General features: G+C 35.0%; 1 protein-coding gene across 1 annotated transcript in view; it reads right to left on the bottom strand.

The window, feature by feature from the left end:
• LOC136043186 (RNA polymerase II subunit A C-terminal domain phosphatase-like) overlaps nucleotides 1-20467 on the bottom strand; it is a 43976-nt gene extending 23509 nt beyond the window's left edge. Inside the window, exons 1-3 of the mRNA XM_065728121.1 lie at nucleotides 20216-20467; nucleotides 5260-5422; nucleotides 1546-1674 (exon numbers count right to left, since the gene is read on the bottom strand). Coding sequence (XP_065584193.1) covers nucleotides 1546-1674; nucleotides 5260-5422; nucleotides 20216-20436 — 513 coding nt within the window. The 5' untranslated portion in view covers nucleotides 20437-20467. The remainder of the gene's footprint in view (nucleotides 1-1545; nucleotides 1675-5259; nucleotides 5423-20215) is intronic.
• Between the last annotated feature and the right edge of the window lie 3979 nt (nucleotides 20468-24446).

Raw genomic sequence — 24446 nt, 5'->3', positions numbered from 1 at the left:
TTCCAACTACACAGTTTTAGTTGACGATGGTCCTCTTTCCACTCACTTCAGTGAATCAAATATTTACTAAAAGAAAATCAGATTCATTATATTTAAAAGACTAACGCCGAACATACTGCATCAGATGCATAAGCATGAGGCATGGGACATTGAGGAGATAACGGCTTCTTTGAATGGTAGCTACAGAGTACCAATAAAAATTATGTTCATATTGTATTATTGACCATTTTGCATACTTTAATAATTAGAAACTAACAAAAGGATTGAAAAGCAGCAGTATCAAAATACTCAAGGGTCTCAGGCCTAAACCTAATCAAGTAACTTGTACTGAATTACGGCCTCATTGAATGAGGCTGTTTTGATAAAGCTCATTGAATGAGGCTCATTGGAGTTACTTGTACTGAATTATAGCCTCATTGAATGAGGCTATTTTGATGAGGCTCATTGAATGAGGCTGATTGAAGTTACTTGTACTGAATTACAGCCTCATTGAATGAGGCTGTTTTGATGAGGCATTGAATTACACCCAGAAGAAACAAATCTGGCAACAGAAGAGATACAAGCACTTGCTTGGTGACCAGCATTGGTACAATTGTATAGTTTCTGGTATAATTTGGACACCTTGGCACACTGTGGCACGCACAAATATTTAGGTACAAATTTTCCTGCACATTTTGGTTTTACTTCCTCCTTTCTGACTCGGATATCTGCTCCATGTTAATCAAAAAATGTCTTACTGTTACAGAAAATTCTTAACCTGCTGTTCACAGGGTACAAATTAATATCTTGTGGTGCAATTTCTATCTGAATACTAATACAGTTTATTTTAAAGCGCTTGCAACACTGTTGAGCATTTTTTCTGATGGGTAATCGTGGCTGTGAACTCAAAGTCGCAGCATTGAGTCCATATTCAGTGTCGGATAAAGGGCGATTGGGCCCAATCAGGCCCCACATTTAAAAGGGCCCCACGCTACCATAAAAATGAACAAAGAAAAAAGATTTGACATTTAAAGCAAATTGTCTTGGAAATTCTAAGCAAATTTTAAGTATGTATTCCTGGATTAGATTTATTAATGTATTTTACATAATATATGCTTTATAATGTAGAAAACAAGAACAGTAAAAGGGATCGTCCTTTATTTGAATGATTTTGCACTATGTACTTGAACTACCTTACGTACGTTAACTACTATGCTGGTATATTTTATTAATTATTTAATATATCAAACAAACACAGAGTAGAATCAATAGGGAAATATTTTTTCCAAGGCAGTTGAATTCAATTCAGTGGATATTTAGGCCCCATGTCCAAGGGCCTTGCATTAAAATTTGAGAATTAAAACTAATAATGTTTTTAAAAACTTTTTAAAACAGCCCTAGCATCCTTACTTCAACAAATTTCAACCAGGATTTTATTTTTTTTTTTTTTTTATTTAATAAATAGAGAGGGCTTCACAAAAAAAAGTCTAATCGGGCCTCACACCAACTCAATCTGGCCCTGTGCAAATTAAGTTCAAGTGTAACTTAAAACGTGCAATAGCTTACCTTCATATTTGGATTTATATTTTCATCATTTGTTGTGTGGATCAGTGTTAGATCCAAGTCCAACAACAACACTAGCTTCCTGTGTTTAAGAAGATTCCTTTGCTCTTCCTTTCCAATTCTTTCAGCCTCCTGAAAAATTACAGAAACTAAACTAAAACCACTGGCACTTAAAGAAAGGCCATAAAATACTTGGAGCATAAAAACTGCAAAGATAACAATATTGTTCCATCATATAAGCAAAGGAGGGAAAAAAAAATTTGTAATTAAATTTCTTTCTTAAGTAACACAGAAAAAAAAAATAATCAAATGTTCTGTTTTTCCTTGAATATTAGCATGGGGAAAAACAAACTTAACTATGATTTTACAATACTAACTGAATTTTCATGATCTCCAAGTGAAAAAATTGATGCCATCACCACAATAACATGATACCACCAACAATAATCACACTGATGCCATCATCACAATTAATAATCACAAGCTTTTTAAAATATTAAATTAAAAAACATATTGTTGCACCAAAAGTAAAGAGAAAATTAGAATTTTCACCTCAAGGGTATGTTCGGGTAAGCAGCATTCCTACTTTAGTTTGATGAAAATTCTAATTATTTTGAGCAGGACATTGCTACCCACAGTTAACAGTTAACCTTTTTTTTTTTTTTTTTTTTTTTTTTTTTTTTTACAATTTGACAGAACCATCAAAAATTTCAGAGTCATTTCAAAGTCAATCTGCCATTTCAATCCACTTTGAAATTTTAGTTTTGACTAGCCTTTGTCTGGAAAGTCCAGAATCCTTGAAATATGCATGCCCTACTTAATATTACAAGAAATTTGCGACATTGGTGAGTTTCACATGTTTCACAAGCAATTTGGGTGGGATAGGATCTGAGAAAACACGAGTAGATTTCAATAATTATAAGAAGTTTATTGTCATTCTATTTGACTTAATGGAATTTACTTTCATACGTAAATTCTTAGCTTCATCCAAAACATGCGTATACATGGGTTCATCCAAAACTCTGAGGCAGTTCAAAAAAGGTGCCTAAAGAATTATCTTCAATGAGGGTAAAGTACCTTGCATTTCCCTTCTTTGGAGAGTATATCTAGTCACCCTTAAGGAAAGGAGAGCAAACATTTCCTTGCGTTTTGCCCACAATGCCGTGCATAACCCTCGTACTACTTCTCTTTTCCCTACTGATCATTTACCCCCTCCCCCCGAACTCGCCCCCCATGTTTTGCTTCAAGAAAATCCCTCTTCTTGTCCCAATAAGAGTTTCCACTGAAAGATATAGAAGAACGTTCATCCCTCACATAGTTGAAATTTTAAATCAATACCCCCCAATCTCACTCTACTTTTATCTTAGAATGTTAGTGTGTATTTTTCAATCGTCTACTTTGTAATGCTTGCTATATAGACTTTTGTTGTTTGTTTTTCTCGAGTTCTTATCAATTGACTTTTTATTGATTGCAATTCTATAATTTTGTACCGACACATGAGTGCAAATTAGGCCCTTTTGGGCTTGTGATAGCCGCTTTTTTTAAATAAAATCTTAACTTATCTTATGGGTAGGATTTTGAGGGGGTTACTTTTGATGTTTCTATGACATATTTCAAAGATCAGCAGGTCATCTACATATTGGAGATTACTACATTTTGGACATACTAGATATTAGAGTGCTCCTAAGAAGGTTCCTTGAGGAAATCCATGCTAAGTAGGGAGGGGTTCAGAGAGAATATTTTTTGTATCTTACAACTTGGGATCTATTTGAAAGACAAAACAGATTCAAAATTTACTAAGAGATGGTCTACTTCAAAGTTATTCAGTGATAAATGAATTAGGATGTTGTGACCAACCAAGTCAAATGCTTAAAAATATGAACATAGCATAAGGCCAAGCGGCAGTTCCTCAGATGATCAAAAATCTAACATCTAGCATTAAATCAGTAAAGCTAAGATTAAAAAAAGAATGTTTTTTAATGTGAAATATTATTTGAAAGATGATCATCAAAATCTCTCGTTGTTGAGAAAGTACCCATAAATTCGACAACTATGGTTCTGTCTGAGGACCCTTGAATTTTGACACCAATTGTTTCTCATCTATTTTACATGTTCAGAGAAGTTTCGACAGAGTCACCTGCAGCTTCTCAGCAACTTTGCGTTTATGACTGTCATTCCTTTTCCCAAGAATATTCACTTTGAGCTCGTATAGTTTAACTTTTTCACCAGCTAACATCTCCTCTTCATCCTCCTTCTCAAGCCTCTTCTCTTGTGTTAGTTATTCCTCAGGATTTCCTTTAGCTTTCTTCATTTTCCCACCTCTAGATATACCTTGTTGCTTGTTACGTTCTGGGAAAGTTGAAATAACTCCTTTTTATAGGGAGCAATTCAGGCTGGTTTTTGATATTTTCATTTCGTTGCAAACAATCATTTAGACATTGAGCAGCTTAGATCTTGTGTAAGTTTTCGTCAGTAAGCCCTCTCGCTGAATTCGAAGACTCTTTCAACGTCCGCGTTGCCATGTGAAAAACTGAGGCAACATTTTAATGCCTTAGCGGCAGTCGGATATTTTCCTTCATTAGAAATTGCTTTCATGACACAAAAATTGTTCCAGAAATGGTTGATTAGAGCACTTTCACTAGCAAGAAAATGAACATTGTTTAACTTCAAAAGCCTCCACTGCTTGCAAATTCAATCAACAGAAGATTCAAAAGGCATAAGCATGGCAATCTTTGCAATATCTTCTACACTTCTTTCTGGTTTTCTGTTTTTTAGCTCTGGTGTGATGCAACAAAAATATTTTACAACCAATCCTAAATGCAAGTGCAATTTCTTCAAAATATGTTTTGATACAGTAACCTTTCACCTGTGACCTAAAGTGTATCTTTCCACCTCAACTAAAACTTCTGGCTTTATGCATCTACCAATCAAAACTAGTATAAGGCAATAAATCTTGTTGAATATCGTACCAAAGGCTTTTCAGTCTGAGATGTACTGGTGAAACTTGTGAAGCCCTGAAATCAATGCAGTAAAAGCTAACATTCCCAGGAATCTTGGCATCTTTGTTTAGCTGAAATATAAATTCCCTAGATCTATTCTCCTTGATTGTTCCCCTTAATTCAATCATTTATTTCTAATTTTACTACCATATGGATATCAAATTTTCAGTCAAATTTGTAGAGTAACTCATCTTTTCATGAGAAGGCTGAACTAGTTGTAAATTTGAAAATCCATCTGCTGTTAAACATCTCTTAAATCTGTGTTCAATTTATGCCCTTGGATTTGTTTCGTCTACTTTTGGATGGCTATATGGGACATTTTCAGTTGTATTACAGTCTATTTTTGTACCTGGCAGCTTGTCATATTATCTGTGTTGTTCTGATGACACAGACGTCTGAGCCACGCCTTGCATTTGGTCTGATTTTAGCCCTGTGGTTGCATTTTCATAAGTATGGAATACACTTCCAGCTGTTGCAAAAAAATGTGTCTTTTGCTGGATTCTTGGAATCCCATATTGAATGATGAGTTGTATTTGAGCACTAGAAATAGTATGTGCTTAAATGTTTACATATTTTGTTTTACGATCCCTCTCATTTTCAGGCCATGGAGCCTTTGTGGGGATTGGTGATTTTATTTATTGAATGATTTTGGTTATTTGTTTGAAATATATCTATCTACATAGGATAACTATCTATCTATCATCTAAACTACATTTACCTCCATGGTAATCATTAACTCTGGGATGTTGTGCACCATAGCCACTGCAGGTGGATGCATCAAGCCTTTATTAATCATGTCTCTGAAGTCTACTCCACAATCTGCACATATCTGTTTCATCACAATTGAATGATTGCAAGGTGCAATTCGAAACAGCTTGGACCTGAAATATAACAAATGAACACAACATAAACACAAAGATGAAAAATATATACATGAACAAATAAAAGCTTGCATCTAAAAGGATTATTTATTTATTTATTATTAATACCAAATATGGTAGTAAACTTTATTACTTTATTTGCTTATTACGGTAAGCTTTATTTTATTACATTATTCGAAACCTCTCCCTATGATAATGAAACTGTTTAAGTCTTTAAGTGACAACTTGATGGTAGTCTTTAGCTTTCGTTGAAGAGAGAGGGTGAGGGGTTCTAAACCATCAAATCATCCATATAAATAGGGACAGAACACAACCTGCTTAACCAAGTAGTAACTTCATTCCCTACATTAACCACAGCTACATTATTCTTATACATAGTACTAACGTATTTGCTGGTATACTATACAAGAACAAGACCTTCACTAAAGCTCTTCTATCAGCTGAATCAAATGCTTGATCATCTTATATATATAAAAATACGTTGTTTGTGTTATGTCTGTTACACAGATTATATCTTCTATATAAATATATAAAAATAAGTTGTTTGTGTGTTATGTCTGTTACACTATGTCTGTTACGCCAGACATATGACGTCTGAAAAATAAAGAAGAAAAAGAAAACAAACTAAAATGTAAAAACTGGGAATTGCATAAATATTTCGAAATATTTTGACAATAGATTAAAGTAATTCGAAAACCTTAAAACAGATACTTAAAATTTGAGGTTTATTATTAAATAATGTTGAGCTTTAGCAAGCTTAGCACTTAAAGAGGAATTTTTAGTATAGATCTTAAAATGACAGAACAAACAGCCGAGGAAGCTGCTCAAATAGTTAATTCAAAGAGAAATTTTAGTATAAATCCTACAATGGCAGAAGAAACAGCCGAGGAATCTGCTCAAAGGGTTAATGCCAAAAGGCTTGCGGCTAAAGAACGCAAAACCGCGCAGTTAGATGAAAATCCACCTGGACAGCGAGAGTCAAAACGTAGAACAAAACGCGAAGCGCCCCCACTAACTAGGTGTTGGTGTGCTTTCCAACTAGGTGCTTCGCGCCACCCCAACAGCTAGTAATCTATAAAACTGAGGACTAAAGGTATTTGATGACTCAATTATTAATCTAATAGGGAAAATTTGATTGACAAATCCTCTACCCCTCCTAGATTCACACTGTTCTTCTCATAAAACTTTATCTACAGGATGTCAAAGTCTAAAAGTACAATCATACTAAGTAATTTGCAACCAATGGAAACCAAATAAATGCCTCTATAATTAACACACTCACTCTGATCATTTTTTTTCCAGATGGGGTTGATTAGCTTTCCTAAAATTGTAAGGTACTTCCCTTTTTTCAATACCATAGTCATAACCTTCAGTAGCTTATTTTTAAACTCTTAACCACCACATTGAAAAAGCTCATTTACCACACTATCAGATTTAGGCACTTATTAGTTTTTCTTATAATTTCTTATATTATTATTATTCTTCTCTATATCGTTTCCTGTAACTCTATTATAGTTCAGTACAATCTCAAATTGTTCTATCCATCTCTTTTTAACTCTATCCATATCACTAATTGTAGCCCCATTCCTATCTTTAACTGGTACTAGTCCAGATTGACAATTTCCTCTCAATTTATTAACATGACAGTACAATGTTTTACTATTATACTATCTGGCTACATCTTCCAGATCTTCAGCAATTCTACCCATGGCTTCCACTTCCTAAATCCCTAGCTCACATTTGAATGCTTTCTCTACTTTCTTTATACTCATCTTATTTTCATATGATCCCTCAATCCAATAATTCTTGTACAAGCTCCTTCACCTCTTGATTAAAAATAGAACAGTTTTACTAATAATCCTAACGCCATTCCTAACTTTCTTCCCTAAGACAACATCATCAACTTCACAAACTATTTTCCTAAAATTATTCCATCCATCTTCTACACTGTCAAACAAACTCCAGTCAAGTATTAAACAGTTCCTGGAAAGTTTCTCTCAAATTTTTATGCAAGAGCCTAACAACATCATAGCTACCTGAAAGGTATTTAGCCTTGCTATATTTTAGCTTCAAATTGACCAGCACTCCTATTTATCCAAGTATCTTGTATTGATCCTGTCAGTATTTGCTTTGCAATAAAAAAAATCTTTCCAACTGAAAGTAATGATCAACGTTAAAATGCATAAAAAACGGATTTTTATTTCTGTATAATGAAGGGGTTGCCACTTTCCTCAATACCTTACTCTTCACACTAAAGTTCTTACCACTTGTAAAAAAGCTTCCTATGGTACAAACAGTATGGTAAAAACTTTAGCATAAATAACATGGTATTGAGGAGGATGTAAATCCCTTGATATATGGACTATTATTTTGCTCTATTGGAATTTTAATGTTGCTCCTTACTTTCATAGAAAAACCTTGTTCCTTTTTATTTGATTTCTGATCCTTTTTCAAATACTGCTAGTAAATCTGGCTCACCTTCCATGAAAAATATCCTCTTATCATGGGAAACTACTACTACAACTAACAACTTACTGCAGTACCAGGCAACCTGAGGCCAACACAGCTACGCAAGCTTCTACTTCTTACCAATCTATTCAAAGTCTCACTCTTTACACCCTCCTAATAAGTTCCCATTTCCTTTAAATCTTTCTTTATGACATCCTCCCACCCCAGACGAGGACAACCTGCTTTCTGTTTAGCCCTAGTTCCTGCTTACGTTTAGTCCATGGAAAGTTCCTCCCAGGTAAAAAAAAAACTCCCCCCTCCATAAAACTCCATCCATACTGAAATTCTCTTTAGCATACTTGATTTGAAAAAGACTTCGATTTCACATTGTTTTTTTTTTTATCACTACAGAAATCCCTTTCTTTGGATTTTTTTTTCCCTGGAAATCCAAACCCACTGGAAATTTCTCCAGGACAGTTCCCCCACAACACCTCCATATCCAAAATTGAGTCAGAAAATAGAAACTAAGACAAATAAAAAAAATTTTGTTTAGGAATTCTCCCTAATCTCCCCAATGCCAAAATTCTCTCCCCACAAAAACCTATCCCAAGCACAAAATCCCCCCCAAAAAAATATCTGTATGCTTCCCAATAAAAATACTATAGACTGGCAATAGGAAAATTTCGTAACTTACTGCCCTTCCCCCACAGGCTAGATGGGTCATGTTACCCCTAAAGGCTTTTGATGGGTAACACTAAATTTGATGACTCTTAAATATTTGAAATCACCATAATAAGTTAATTCTTTCAATATATCTATTGATATAGCTCCTTACTTACAGTTTGTTACCATGAACTGTTGGATAACACAATCAATAAGGTTAAATGTCTTTCCATAATATGATTATCATGTTAACTTATGGGCCATTTAATGACCAAGTACTGTATTGGTTATAACTTGGTTGTTATACCTACAACATTCCAGCAATCTGTAACCATTGCTGTTTTCTTTTCTGACACCAAATTTACCAACACTAGGATACCATCTATCTATATTTCTACTGAACAAGCATCAAAATCTCCTCATAAGAACATCATATTTCTACCTGGAACACTGTTTATTTGTTAATGCAGCTGTTAGTAAAATTCATCTGAGTTACTACTATCTCTAACAGTTGGTTAAACAGGGTATATACTACATCTACATGGGTATATACAACTATGACTGATACTTCACACTTTATAGTCATAAAATGAGCAACAAGCATTGTATTGTTAATACCTTCCGAACCTCTACAATACTTAGCAGCTTCCAGGTATGGAAAAGGTTCCAAAGCTGATAGCAGCAGGATTCAACAGAATTCCAAAAGCTGCCAACAGAACACAACTTGTGTTTTGAGAGCTTTTCTTTGAGCAAAAAGAATTTTTATATGTAAAAATGGTATTTTCAGATAAAATACGCCAGCAAATCTTACTAGGCAATGAAAACCGCCAAGTAACATTGCTACTATGCTACCCCATTTTTTACATGGCAGGCATATTCCTTATTCATCTTGAGCCTTATGCCCAGTCTATGTACCTCATCTTTCCTGCCTGTTGTGTTTAGTGCTTTTATGCTTATGCTTGCTGCTTATTATCTTATGATTGCTGTTTGCTTATGTAGTTTTGTTGCAGGTCGGTTGGCTTAATAAATTATTCAACTGGTAACAATACATGGTGTCAGAAGTTTCAGAAATGGACATCTTCTTCCATTCATCATTCAACTGGGAATCAGCCAGTCTACAAGCATGGACAAAATTTGAACAGCATGTAAATCTCATATTCAACGGGCCGCTGAGTGGAAAGAATGCCAAACAACAATGTTCATACCTTCTTCTGTGGCTAGGAGAAAAAGGACGAGATGTCTTTAGTACCTGGACATTAACATCAGAAGAAAAAGACAAACTTGACGTTTATCTTAAGAAATTTAAAGAGTACATTGCTCCTACGAAAAAGTAAGAAGTGTTACTTCTGTGGTGGGGCATATGACCCAAATCACAAATGTCCAGCAAAAGGGAAGTCTTGCTCCAAGTGCGGAAAGACAAATCATTTTGCTCGTGTCTGCTGTAGCAAACCAATAGATACTACTGATATGGAAGGAACAGATGGAAATCAAGAACAAGAAATTTATATTGATACATTACTTATTGGAGCCATAGCTGAGAAATCAAGCCAACCGACTGTGGCTATCGAACTGAATAATTCAGCATGGGAAACTCTATTCAAAATCGACACAGGAGCTGAAGCAAATGTTATCCCAAAATCTGTCTTTGACAGACTTAAACCCAAACCACAACTAGACAAGACAAGTCAGATCCTTGTAGCGTTTGGAGGAACTCGCATTCCAATTGCGGGAGTATGCTCTTTAAATTGTAGAAATAAAGGAATTATCAACAAAAAGTATAGTTTCTTTGTAGTTGATACACAGTCAAACCCAATACTAGGATACAAAGCATCTGTAGAAATGGGGTTTGTGAAGGTAGCTACATCTATCTCTTCCTTATCTACAGAGAAGAGTGGTCAGAAGAACCCAATTCCCAAAGAGTTTGATGACGTCTTTGCTGGGATAGGTAAACTCCCAGGTAAAGTAGAGATCCATGTAAAAAAGAATGCAATCCCATCAGTTAATCCTGTCAGGAGAATACCTTTTGCCTTACATGAGAGGGTTAAAAGCGAACTGGAGCGCCTTGAAAAATTAGACATCATTGAAAGAGTGGTGACTCCAACCGAGTGGGTTAATTCAATCGTAGCCGTGGAAAAGTCAGACGATTTGTTACGTTTATGCTTGGATCCAAGAGAGCTTAATAAGTCCATACAAAGGCCCTATTATCCAATGCCAACTTTTGAAGATATAGCCGCCAAAATTCATGGCCATAATAAGTTCTCTAAGCTTGATGCAACATCTGGGTATTTGATGCTGGCATTAACTGAGAAGTCTTCACTTGTCACAATTTTCAACACCCCATTTGGCAGGTACAAATACAAAAGAATGCCATTTGGATTAATATGTGCACAGGACGAATTCCAGCAAAAGATGGAAGAAACCTTTGGCAACTTGAAAGGCGTTGATTAACCATTTACTTTCACTTCTTTATTCACTAGTTCCTTGTGAAATCGGATTGGTTGGTTTAAAGAGTTCTTCTTACAGTTTTAGATTAAAATTGAATTTCAGTGACAATGTTTGATTCCATGCTTGGGACATGACCTATCTATGACAACTATAAACTGCAATGAAATAGCCAAGGTTATTTTGCTTGGACATTTTAAGACACCTTGAAATCTTGGGAAGTCTGTGAGTTAACCTATGAGTATGCAAGAAAAAATGGATTGTTATATCCTTCACATTGGGATGACAAGAAAAAAGAAGGCAAAAAATGGTGTTATGGAATTGCATCATAAAATCAAGGCTTTTCACTAAGAAAAACTAAAGCAACAAATTTCTCTAGGGGAACCAGTTTCAACTGCTACAATGTAAGCATCTTCTTCTCTAAGCTACATGGTATTATGACCAGGTATGCTTTCTTTCCTCAGAGTATAGAGAATATGGATGAGAGTCCCTTGATCACTGTGCAGAGGCCATTCCAGATTGTTGCTGAGATAGGAATATGTCAAAGTGGAAGAGCAACTTCTGTAGATAGAGGACAGATTGTGACAATTCTTGCCTGTGTTTCAGCATCTGGAAACTCAATACTACCAATACTGGTCTGCCCAAGGAGAACAACAACATCAAGCATTACTTTAGGGGTTCCACCGAGACTATGGCTTGTGTAAGTGACAGTGGCTAGCCTACAGCTTCAATGTTCATTGAGTTTCTTCATCATTTTGTCTCTACTGTACAGCCAAATAAAAAGCTGCCCCAGCCATTTATTATGGATGATTACAAATACCACTTATCAGCTGAAGCAATACAACCAAGATACAGTTGCAGGAAAAGATATAGATGAAAATGAAAAATTTTGTGATACCTTGGATGTGAAGGAAGATTTGTTTAGTGAAGAAGAATTAGCAACAGTACTAAAAGGATTAAAAAATAATATGGCACCAGGTGCTGATAGTATGATTAATGAGTTTCTTAAATATGGTGGCACTGAGGTTAGGAATAAGCTACTGAAGATTATGAACATGATTTTAGGAAAACCTTAATTAAACCACTGTATAAGAAAGGTGACAAGAGTGAGTGTCGTAATTATTGAGGCATTAGTCTGGTCTCTGTAGGTAGCAAATTACTGAGTAATATGATAATTTTTAGACTGAGACATGCTGTAGACAAAGTTTTAAGGGAAGAACAATGTGGTTTCAGAAAAGGTAGAGGATGTGTTGACCAAGTTTTCACTCTTGGGTTAATAATTGAGAAGTCCCTCCATTGTCAAACACCTTTGGTCCTCAGTTTTATCAATTATGAGCAAGCTTTCGATTCTGTTGATAGGACAACGTTAACAAAGGTCTTATCATTATATGGTATACCAGAAAAATACATTAAAGTGATTTGTGCTTACTGATGCAGTTAAGGTAGGAAATGAGGTTAGCAACTGGTTTTGTATTAAATCAGGAGTTAAGCAGGGTTGTGTTCTATCCCCCTTTATATGGATCATTTTGATGGACTTTGTCTTAAGGAGCACAGGAAAGGCAATTGGAGACCATGGAATCAAATGGGGAGGAAAAACGCTCCTGGACTTAGATTATGCTGATGATTTAAACATATTAAGTGAAAGTATGAGCAAAATGAATGAATTTTTAGAGGTTTTGCAAGTTCAGGGTGCTAGAATAGGTTTGAAAATTAATGTTAAGAAGACTAAGTTACTAAGGCTAGGAATAAGTGAAGATGAACAGGTGACATTAGGTAACAAAAGATTGACCAGGTTGGGAGCTTCAGTTACCTTGGTAGTATCATTAGTAAAGATGGTGAGAGCAGTGAAGATGTTAAAAGTAGAATAGCTAAGACTCAGGGTGTTTTTTCACAGTTAAAAAAGTTTGGAAGAATAGAAAGATAAGTTTGCAAACCAAGATTAGAATATTGGAAGCTACAGTGGTCAAATATGGCTCTGAAGCATGGGTACTCCAAAACGCAGATGAAAATTTACTAGATGTTTTCCAGAGAAATTGCCTACAGATTGTTCTGGGTACCTGGCTGACTGACTGTATTTCAAACAGTAGGTTGTACAGAAAATGTTCTATGGATGAAGGATGACAGATTACCAAAGATTGTCCTTTTTGACCAACTGTCTGAGGCTACATGGAAAGCAGGTCATCCTTGTCTGGGTTGGAGGATGTCATAAATAAAGATTTAAAGGAAATGGGAACTTCCTGGGAGGGTGTAAAGAGGGAGGCTTTAAATAGATTAGGTTGGAGGAGGAGCGTGCGTAGCTGTGTTGGCCTCAGGCAGCTTGGTGCTGCAGTGAGTTATTAGTAGTAGTAGTTGAAGCAATCTAGGTAACAAAAGATAACCATGTGATCATACATCCCATTGCCTCCACATACATCACACAAACTGCAACCACTTGATCTTAGGGTCTCCTACTCTCTAATATTCTGTTATAACAAAGCTATTTCCAGTTTCTCTGCATTAAATTCCCAGTTTCTTGGCATTGCTCATCTTGTTTCATTCACCCCATCAGAAATCAGTGCAGATTTTCATGCAACCGGTATTTGCCAATTTAATGACTACATATTTGTCAATGATGACTTGCCATCAGCTGTAACTGACTGATCATTGGGCGAGCCTGCATCTTAGCCAAGAGGTGAAAACAAGACTTCCTCGAATCCAGAAGAAGATAGCCTATCAACACACACAAGTCACCTGCACTTCAATCCAGAGAGTTACAGCTGGCATGATAAGGTCATATCCAAAAGCTTGCCTGATAAAGGCCACATCAAGAGGTCAACCAAAAGGAGCCTGCAGAATACTGATAGACACTCCATAAAAAGGGGATTGAGAAGCAGGCTATGCTCTAAAGTTAAGAAAGTGAAAGAGACTTACAAACCCCTATTTAAAATCCAAAAATCAAAAGAAGTCACACTGTATTGGATGTGATAGCAGCCCAGAAGGTTTTAGTCTTGGAAGATGTTTCAGGATCAAATGAAAGGAAGAACCTTCAGTTGAGAGGTGGCCTTCTTTTTCTGCTTTAAATGTTGGCAACTTTGCCTTGGTTGTTGAAAATGAAACAAAAAAGAAAAATGCTACTGTGTTGGTGAAATTATTTCTAACTTGAAAAGAAGAAGTTATGTATTTTATAAAAAAAAAGTGTCCCAAGCACAGATACTCTCCCCTAAGGGCATTAGTTACTGTATTATGCGGGTTGAGCACAAAGTATGAGTTTTGTATAATACCATCTCTGAGAGTCTTAACTATATTACCTCCTGAATCAGCAATTATAAAGGAGACTTTTCATAGAATTCTAAACTTCAAGAGGCTACTAAAGATTGAACAAGGAATGTTGCTTCTAGTGTGAGTATCTTTTATTCTCATAAAGTCAAGGATTCTGTACACCAATGGTGAGCTTGTCATCAATACTTTTCATTATGTAATATGCTGTAGTGAGCAAGTCGCACCTTATTCTTAAAGACCACTAATGTATAATTAAACTCACTTTTCAGATTTTCTAGTGTTCTGCATTGAATTTCTTTCCTCTGGTGTAACTAGATGTCTTACACCAGTAAACTTTTTCTTGAATTTACAAAAAAGCTATGACTTGGCTTTGAATTCTGGTGAAATAATAGATACTGATGCTACATTGATAAAGCTATAGCCCATAAACAAGAAACTGTCAATCTTCTAAAGCTTGAAAATAAGGAAATGACAACTTGACAAGATCTCCCCAGGGTATTGGCTACTTTAGTCCCAGGATTCATTCCTGAAAACTTCATTCCCTTAACTCAGCTACTTTCCAAGATAGCAAAAAGCCCTTCAGCTAGAACTTGGTTTAGCTTTTGCAGCAGCCTACAAGGATTGTTAATGGTCAGGTAAATTGAACAAGTCCAATAATTGTTTCTGGGGCAAATTCCATTTGGAACCCTTAATGGGGCCCCAAAAGGCAAAACAGTCAATGAATAGAAAAGTAAGTAAGTATGACATCACTAGACCCTTAAGGTCCAAACTGTTTCTGCTGATCTCCATTTCGTGGCCCTTCAGCCAGGAAGTGCAACAGGGGATTGGGGACCAGCCATCCTGTGCTTTTACACACCCTTCCTGCTTACCTCCACCAAATTCCTCTAGGTACCTGTTTAGTGCTGGATCAACCCTGGCTGAGCTTACAGTCAAGACACTGACACCATTCCAAATCAAATAAATGGCTACAACAGGGATCAAACCTGTGCCCCTTGGGCAAAGAATGGATACTGAAGTATAGAAACATGTAAAAAAAAAATTGTCCAGTGAAAAAGAAATACCATTTGCAGCTGATTCAAGAATGGTAAATGTAATTTAATCTTGATAATAAATGCTATTAAAAAACATATTGGCAGAATTTTTTAAAGAACCTTAAAATGCTAAAAAATTACATCACAGCAAAACTGATGTTATTTTTGAAGAGTTTATAAATCATCAGAAGTTTCTACAAATTTGTTTCCAACATAACATTTTACTACTTAAGGCTGAGAAAAAGATAATTATCATTCCTGAATCAGCTACAAGTTTCTTCTAACTAGCTGTTTTTTTTAGAAACATGCTTTTAAACTTTTGGGGATTATGGATTGTTTTAAGCCCTGTAGGATCATTATAAGAAAAATGGAAATTGCCCCAGAAATGATTATTGAACTATGAAAGGGCACAAAAAAGAGTAAGGTTTACATTAATAGACTATTCAGATAGCTAAGAAACAAACTCTCTATCATCAGATTAGGAAATATTTCACTGTTCATATTATTATGATAATAGTCATATTGACATACAAATAAAGTGAACATACCACTTAATGCCTCTTTTATGCTCTTTGCAAATATAATAATCACTTATACCACAAATGGATTTTACCCCCACCCCTAAAAAGGTAAAGGTTTGTAATGATTTGACAGTTTTTGTAAAAAAAAAAAAAAAAAAAAAAAAAAAAAAAAAAAAAAAAAAAAAAGATTTTTGGCTTGAAAAGGGTTTCAGTATGTAGAAAAATATCTATGAATCTAACTGTTTGATTAAAAGTTTTATCAGAAAAGTATACAAAACTCTCATTTTCTTAAATTGGAGCATGCTCACCTACACATTCAACAGAACAAAACCTGTTTTCAGAGTAAGTTGGAACCTGGTGCATTTGACATGCCTATTCTTTTTATTTTATTTCTTTACTTCTCTTCAACTTTTTTAAATGTGTAAATTCAGTATTCACAAAGCGGAAGCAAAAAAAGTGAAAAGATTGCCCAAAGTATACAGACAAATAGGATAATCATATTGAATGACCTAGGTCTCTATAATATTAAATAAAAAAGACAAGTTTTTTGAAATAAAAGTAAGGAGCGACATTAAAACTTAAAACAAACAGAAATTATTCCATATATGAAAGCGGCTTTTCCTCCTTGATGCCCTGCTCTTTATGCTAAAGTTTTTATTGTTTTAAAAAGTAGAGTTGCAAGAAAGAATCAAACTTTAGCACAAGGAGCAGGGTGTCAAGGAGGAAAAGCCCCTTTCATATATGGAATAATTTCTGTTTGTTTTAAGTTTTAGTGTCACTCCTTACTTTCATTTCAAAAAATTGTTTTTTTATTTAATTTCTGAAAGTTTTTGAATTAATGCATGTTTTGGCTCTCTGTACATAAATTATTAAAATGAAATTTGCATATTAATTCTTTTTTTGGCTAAATGGCTTTCTCTTAGTTTTGATCAGATGATTTTGAGAAATAAGGGATGGGAAGGAGGCCTAGTTGCCCTCCAATTTTTTGGTTACTTAAAAAGGCAACTAGAACTTTTAATTTTTAACAAACGTTTTTATTAGTAAAAAATATACATAACTTAAGAATTAACTTACATAACAAACTTTTATATTCTTATATTTTTGATTATATATATGAGGGGGTTGGTCCCCTTGTTAATACCTTGTTCTTCACACTAAATCTTGTTTTGTCCCAATTCTTTAAGAATGACCCCTGAATCAGAATGGCCATAGAATAAATAGTTGAAATTACTAAAAATAATTTAGCATAAAGAGCAAAGTATTTATCTCCTCCTAAATACTTTGCTCTTTATGCTAAAGTATTTTTAGAACCCCTCATATGCATAATAATCTATGTTCGTTTTAAGTTTTAATAATTCTCCTTACTTTCAATTGAAAAAACCTTTTCATGTTTATATTTTCATTGTTTTTTTTTTAATAGTAATGCTAGAAAATCTGCGCCCTTTTCATTGAATTTCTCTTCCCCCATGAAATATTCCTCCAAGGAATATTCTCCTTACTTTCAATTGAAAAAACCTTTTCATGTTTATATTTTCATTGTTTTTTTTTTAATAGTAATGCTAGAAAATCCTGTGCCCTTTTCATTGAATTTCTCTTCCCCCATGAAATATTCCTCCAAGGAAAGATCCTCCCATATAGCCCCCTCCCCTGAACCCCACCCCCAAACCAAAAAAATCCCCCTGAAAACGTTGGTACACTTCCCAGTAACCATTACTGTATGTAAACATTGGTCAAAGTTTGTAACTTGCAGCCCCTCCCCCAGGGACTGTGGAGGGGGGGGGGGTAAGTCATCCCTAAAGACATAGTTATTATGGTTTTCAACTATGCAGAACAAAATGGCTATCTCAAAATTTTGATCCATTGACTTTGGGAAAAAAATGAGCATGGGAGGGGGCCTAGGTGCCCTCCAATTTTTTTGGTCACTTAAAAAGGGCACTAGAACTTTTCATTTCCGTTAGAATGAGCCCTCTTGCAACACTCTAGGACCACTTGGTTGATACAATGACCCCTGGGAAAAAAAAACAAACAAACAAGTAAACACACACCCATGATTTGTCTTCTGGCAAAAAATATGAAATTCCACATTTTTGTAGATTGGACCTTAATTTTTTTTTTTTATAGGGTTCTCTGATATGCTGAATGGGATGGTGTGATTTTCGTTAAGATCCTATGACTTTTAGGGGATGTTTTCCCCTATTTTCCAAAATAAGGCAAATTTTCTCAGGCTTGTAACTTTTGATGACAAAGACTAAATTTGATGAAACTTGTATATTTAAAATCAGCATAAAAATCTAATTCTTTTGATATATCTTTTAGCATCAAAATTCTGTTTTTTAGAGTTTTGTTTACTATTGAGCCGTGTTGCTCCTTACTACAGTTCATTACCACAAACTGTTTGATAATGTGTGATATAACAGTGTGATATGTGTCTCTTTATAAATGCTATCTGGAAATGGCCCACTTTTTCTCAGCTTTAATGGTCTACCAAAGATTTCTTTGCTGTTCACAGTTAAAGTGTTGTCAACATTTGGCCATTTTAAAGTTAATCTACCAGTTTAATCCACTTTAAAATTTTTAGTTTTGACTATGCTTTGTCTGGAAAGTCCAGAATTCTTGAAATATGCATGCCCTACTTAAGATTATTAGAAGTTTGTGAAACCAAGAAGTTTCACATGTTTCATTAGTATTTTGGGTGGGATAGGAATTCTATGCTAATTAGGGAGAGTCAGAGAGAATATTTTGTATTTTATAGCTTGGAATATGTTTGAAAGAAAACATGTGAAAAATATATTAAGAGAGGGTGTACTTCAGATTCATTCAGTGATAAATAAATTAAGGTGTTGTGATCAACCAAGTTAAATGCTTAAAAACATGAACATAGCATGAGGCCAAGTAGCAGTTCCTCAGATGATTGAAAAATCCAGGATCAAATCAGTAAAACTAAAATTTAAAAAAATTTATGTGAAATATTATTACAAATAATAATCATCAAAATCTCTTGTTGTTGAGAAAGTACCTGTAAATTCAACAACTATGTTTTTGTCAGTAAACCCTTGAATTTCAACACCAATTTTTTCTTATCTGTTTTACATGTTCAGTGAAGTTTCAAGAGAGTCACCTATAGTTTGAAAGAGTCTGTTGCTGCCTGTCAAAAATTTTGAAAAGGTTACTACAATATATTCTTAAAAGATAGAAATCTCATAATAGAAGCCAATATCTATATTGAAATTGATTGAAAGAACATTTTAAGTCAGTCTGTTATTCCACTACATCAGACAAGAATTTTTGACACTTGGAAGATAGTTTTTTCAATATAACATTAGTTGCCATTTTAATTTATTATCAAGAAAAGCCAATATGGCTACATTTTAGAGAAGATGAGATATTGATGCATTGGTGTTGATCTAAACTTTTTTTGCCAAAAAAATACTCAAGCAATGTGAGTATTCTTTTCTTACTTAGGTGTCTTGGATGTAGTGTGCACATTTCATCTTGTCAAATTATAGCAAAGGCTTCAAGAGATTTTGTTCCAAGTCACAACTAGGTAAAATCCTAGTTTATAAGGTTTAAAGATATGTAAATGCACTTCCTAAGTTTTGACAAAAAAAAAAACATTGATATGGTTCAGAATTGTACTCAAATACATGAATTGTGTTTTCAGAACAAAAGGCAAAGAAAAAGCAACTGGTAATTAAAATTAAGGTAACATGTTGTTTTGTCAAAATTTAAATAAGTGAACCTGTCATGGAGTCAAATTTCAGGGCCCTCTAGGGGGAGAGCAAGTGGAGGTTGGTACTTTAAAATACCTTCCTGGGATATACTTTGGCCTGTAGACCTATCCTCAAAAAGTTTCATTTTCTTAACCTAACCCCTTTCAGAGATAACAAGAAGTTGCTAAACTAGAATTTTACTGAATAAAGGGCTCTTGTTATTATCCTCACATTGTATCATTCAGTAGTAAAATAGGGGTGGTCCAAAAACCTATCTCTATTTTTGTGGAATGCTAAAGAAAAGTAGTGTTTTACAAAAAGAGGTCTTTTACCCTATAAACCTAACCCTAAAAAAGGCAAAAAGTAATATATTCACTTTAAATCTAGCTAAATTATGTTGTAAATTGCAAATTTACCCTAGTTATCAATAGTCAATACCTTTGAGAAGAGAACATAGTGGATGGAAGATTCAAAACTTCCTGGGATATCATTGAGCCTATGTCTATTCTTGGATGTTTTATTCACCTACTTTTCAAGATCCTCAAAACCCTTTAATTAAATTTTGTGCTACATTTTTGCTGGGTTGCATCTGGCAGCAGATGCAAAATTTACATTGTTGATGAGAATAGCCTATACAAGGCCTGGTGTTTTAACACAGAAAAATGAGGCTACTCTATAATGCTATAAATTGCTTCAAAATAACTAGTAAGTAAACATTACCCAGTAATTATTTTCTCATTCACTTTGATGCAAACATCTTCAACAAATCCAGCTATGGGTGAGCAGAAACTTATCTGTGAGTTTCCATTCTCAGGCTTGTATATAAAGAGTTTATCACCTTTACTGATAAAGTTTCTAGGTTTTACACGTTTAGGTATCTCAACGACCAAAACAGGGGAATCTTTCCCTTCAAAAAGAATAAAACGTGAATTGTCCGCCATTTAAAATTCAAATCCTTAAAATTTATTTCTTCCTTAAATGTTTGATTTTTGTTTAATTTTTATTTTTTAAAATAGATGACGCAAATAGTTTTTCCGAGCTGAAATGCAATGCCGGCTGAACTTCATTGTTAGTAACCAGTGGAAATCGCCCAGACTGGTATTTGCAAGGAAACAAAAATTGGCTAGACTAGGAAAACAAATCCCGTTAATTATTAGGAAGTGTTTCCGGCAGCTCTAATTTCAGTTCAAACTTTGTATTAGGGAATACAGACTCCAAATTAATCCTTTTACACCTTTGACTCCAAAAAAGTATCTTCAGATAATCAGCAATCCTTTATCACCTTCAACCACTGGAAGTAAAAAAAAAACATCCAATCAGCTAACAATGGGTTCTCCCAATTGAATTTTGCAATTCTAATGATTGTTTGGGTATTTGAGTTGCCTGTTCTCAATAGCTATGGGCCTATGAGCTGGTTCTCACTTATAGGGCTCTTCCCACTCACTTCTGAAAATCCTAGGTCTATTAATAAATCAACCCCCTTTCTATTGTCATTTTTATGCTTTAGTGAACACTAATCAATTCGTCTCTTGTTTAAGATATCAAAAGATGCCTTAAATATCTTTTTATCAATGTGCCAAGGCAGGCTAGACCTCAGGATCACAGTGTAGGTATTTAGCATATTAGCCTATGAGTAGAGACGATTAAGAATAATATTCTTCTTACTAGCAATGAAATAAGACATGCTGGATTGTTTCATGAGTTAAGAAACAGACACGACATAGAGGGTAATGATGTAATTTCTAATTATATAGAAAACCATTGAGAAGAAGGGTACCTGACTTCAGACGGTGATATAGCACTGTATATAGTCTTGTATGAAAGGGAGATAAAATAAATTTCCTGTGATTAACATTAGATCTTTGCCTAATAATTTCTCGTGAATCCAGGTCAAAGAGAGGACTTGAGTTTAATAAAGAAGCCTTGGCTCCTGGAGGGTCAGGAAGATCATGATATTTGATACCTTTGTGACTTGGAACATACTGGAAAAACTTGACTGCCTTTGGCCTGATGGTTCAAAAGCTGTCTTATGGCAATGCATAAGTCTTCATACTGGTGATCCTATTAAAATTTTTGAGGAATAGTATTGCTGATTTGGAGTCTTAAAGGTAAAGAATATTAGACCTTAGTTGTTAAAAAGTGTCGACAATCTAATAAACATGTATAATAAAACTTTGTCGTGTGGTTATGCAATGGTTATGATCTCAAGACGGTAATACGGGAACTGAAGTTTGAACTCAGCTGTAGCAAAAAATTGCAAGGATGACGCAAGGACATTTGAAATTAAAAGTGTTGTTAATCCTATACATACGGCACGATACATCGTACAGTTTTGACATTTTGCATTTATCAAATACTTCAAGGGAATTGGAACATCTTTTTTGAAAGCTTTGCAAGAAAATGACTGAGAGTGACTACTAACAGTGGTTTATGCATGAAAGTTTTTACAACAATAGAGACTATCAGTCTTGTTTGAGAGTTCATACAGTAAACACCTTTATTGGATACAATCTGGATATAATCTCATTGTACAGTAAGACTCAATCATGATTCCCTATGGACTTCTCTTAATCAACCTGAAATTGTTTAAACTTGGATTATTTAGTTATTTGATCTCCCTATGGACTTTTACTGAAAATATTTCTATAATCAGAACTTGAATAATCAGAACTATAATCTTTCATTCATGTTCGTAGTGTGAAGACCATTTAGTTTAAAAAGGATAAAACTAATTTGACTGGTTTGACTGGATTTTATTATTCAATCTAGGTCGCATTGCAAAGTGAAATAGCTAACCGGTTTTTGGGTCGCCCGGAGATTTATTGTTTACCTGTGCTTGATTACATGCTGCATTAAATCAATAAGGAAGTGGATTTATTTCAATCATTATGGCAGTATCACAAAAGAACTTTGATGAAGCAGTGAAGATTTTAACGGGAAAACTTGATGCTGTAATCCGTTCTCAAAAAGACATCAACAAGTCCATTCAGTCCCTTACGGGGGAAATAGCTACGCTAAAAAAGGATGCCTCCGATCGAGATATAAAAATTGGGCAACTGGAAAAGGAGTTGGAGGATCAAAAATTAAGGTGTGATCAACTGGAGAATCAGGTACTGGGAAGTGATGTCAAGGACCGCAAATTGAATTTGTTAATTCATGGCATTCCTACTGAGCGGCCGTCTCAACCAGTTGAAGAAAATGTGAAACATTTTTTATCTGTTACAATGGACATAAGCGACCCCATTCAGATTACGAAGTGCTACCGCATGCTCGGTGGTTCCAATGCTCCGGCTCGTCTGTCAGACCACGTTAACGTTACTAATTGAAGGCCTCGTCCTGCACCTGTATTTATCTCGGTTGTAAACGAACAGAACATTCAGAGGATTCTCAACTCAGTTCGTAAATTGAAGGGGAGCGGCATTCGTGTGTGCACAGATCTTCCCCCCAAGCTAAACGCTACTCGAAATCAACTTCTTGCGAAAGCAAAGGATTTACGTGAATCAGATTCCGCAAAGTTTATGCGTGTTAAACAGAAGGGCTCGAAGCTTTGGCTTGAATCCAAATCCACGGCCTCGTCAACCTGGGAAAGAGTGATGGGCTAGTTTTTGCTGTCCCTTTGTGATTATTATTAGTATTGTGATAGAAATTTTGATTGATTTTCTTGCCACTTCTGTCACTGTGTTGTGTACATGTTGGGTTCTACAACCTCGTTTTTTGCGCATAATCTTTTTTTTTTAGTTTTCTAGTGTTAGTAGGTCTAGTGAAAAAAAATCAGGTTTCGAGATTTTGTATGTTCTCTGCCGCGTTTTTACCCGATTTGCCTGATTAGTGATGCGATGCCATTTCCATTTTTCCGTCGTGCCTGCCTGGGACATAAGGTAAAGATGAAATTTCTATCTGGGGGAAGATTGGGGAGCCGCCTCGGTGATCAGCTTGATCTAAAAAATATTTATTATGATTTTTCCCCTTTTGCTAAAGGTGTTTATGATGATCATTTAGCTAGCCTTCCTGCAATTGATTTTTTATTTGAAGGGGATTTACGAACACCTGTAATTGATGGGAACTTAAGATCAGCACTTTTTAACTGCAGAGGTTTGGCTAGTAGCCACGAGTTTGTTTCGCAGTTACTTTGTAACCACAGGATAAGTATCTTAGGCCTATGTGAAACGTTTTTAAGTAATGAAAATGCAGAATTCAAGAATTGTGATGGATTTAAATTTATATCTAATAATAGGGAAAATAGACAGGGTGGCGGAGTTGGACTTTTTGTTCGGGATGATATTCCATTTGCTGTGAAGAAGCAACTATCTAAGCATGACCAAGAGATGACTTTTGAGAGCCTCTGCATTGAGTACGTGATTGATAATAGGAAAGTTCTTGTTTGTGTTGTTTATCGATCACCATCGGCTTCGTTACAAGAGTTTTCGCGAATTTATGAATGCTTCATTGACGATGTGACTAATTTGAATTCTGAGCAAGTTCTGGTAATGGGTGATTTTAATATTAATTTATTGTTAGCTCAGACAAATAGACCAGGAATTTCTAATCATTTGCATGATAAATCGCTTGAGTTTCTGTGCATGAACCTATCAAAATCACTTTTACCATCATACAGGTCTGCGACCCGGGTTACGGAAGATACGGCTACTCTCATTGATAATATTTTTTCTACTATCCCCGTTACCCTTTCGCATATTATATTTACAGATGTTTCTGACCATTGTGTGGTAGTTGCCGATGTTGGAATTAATCACAGACCAAAATTTTCGGAATTTAAACAAACACGAAAAATTGATAAAGATGGAATGGATAAGTTGAGGAACCTTTTGTATTTAAATGAATGGACTGCAATTCTAGAATGTCCTGAGATTTCTACGGCTCTGTTTTTAAAATATTTCCGTGAGTACTTGGATGAAGCATGTCCATTGAGGCGCATTAAAATAAAAAGATA

Source organism: Artemia franciscana, unplaced genomic scaffold (assembly GCF_032884065.1).
Source record: "Artemia franciscana unplaced genomic scaffold, ASM3288406v1 Scaffold_364, whole genome shotgun sequence".
NCBI classification, from domain to species: Eukaryota; Metazoa; Arthropoda; class Branchiopoda; order Anostraca; family Artemiidae; genus Artemia; species Artemia franciscana.
Note: the sequence above shows the minus strand (reverse complement) of the source record. Positions and strands in the feature narration are given on the sequence as shown.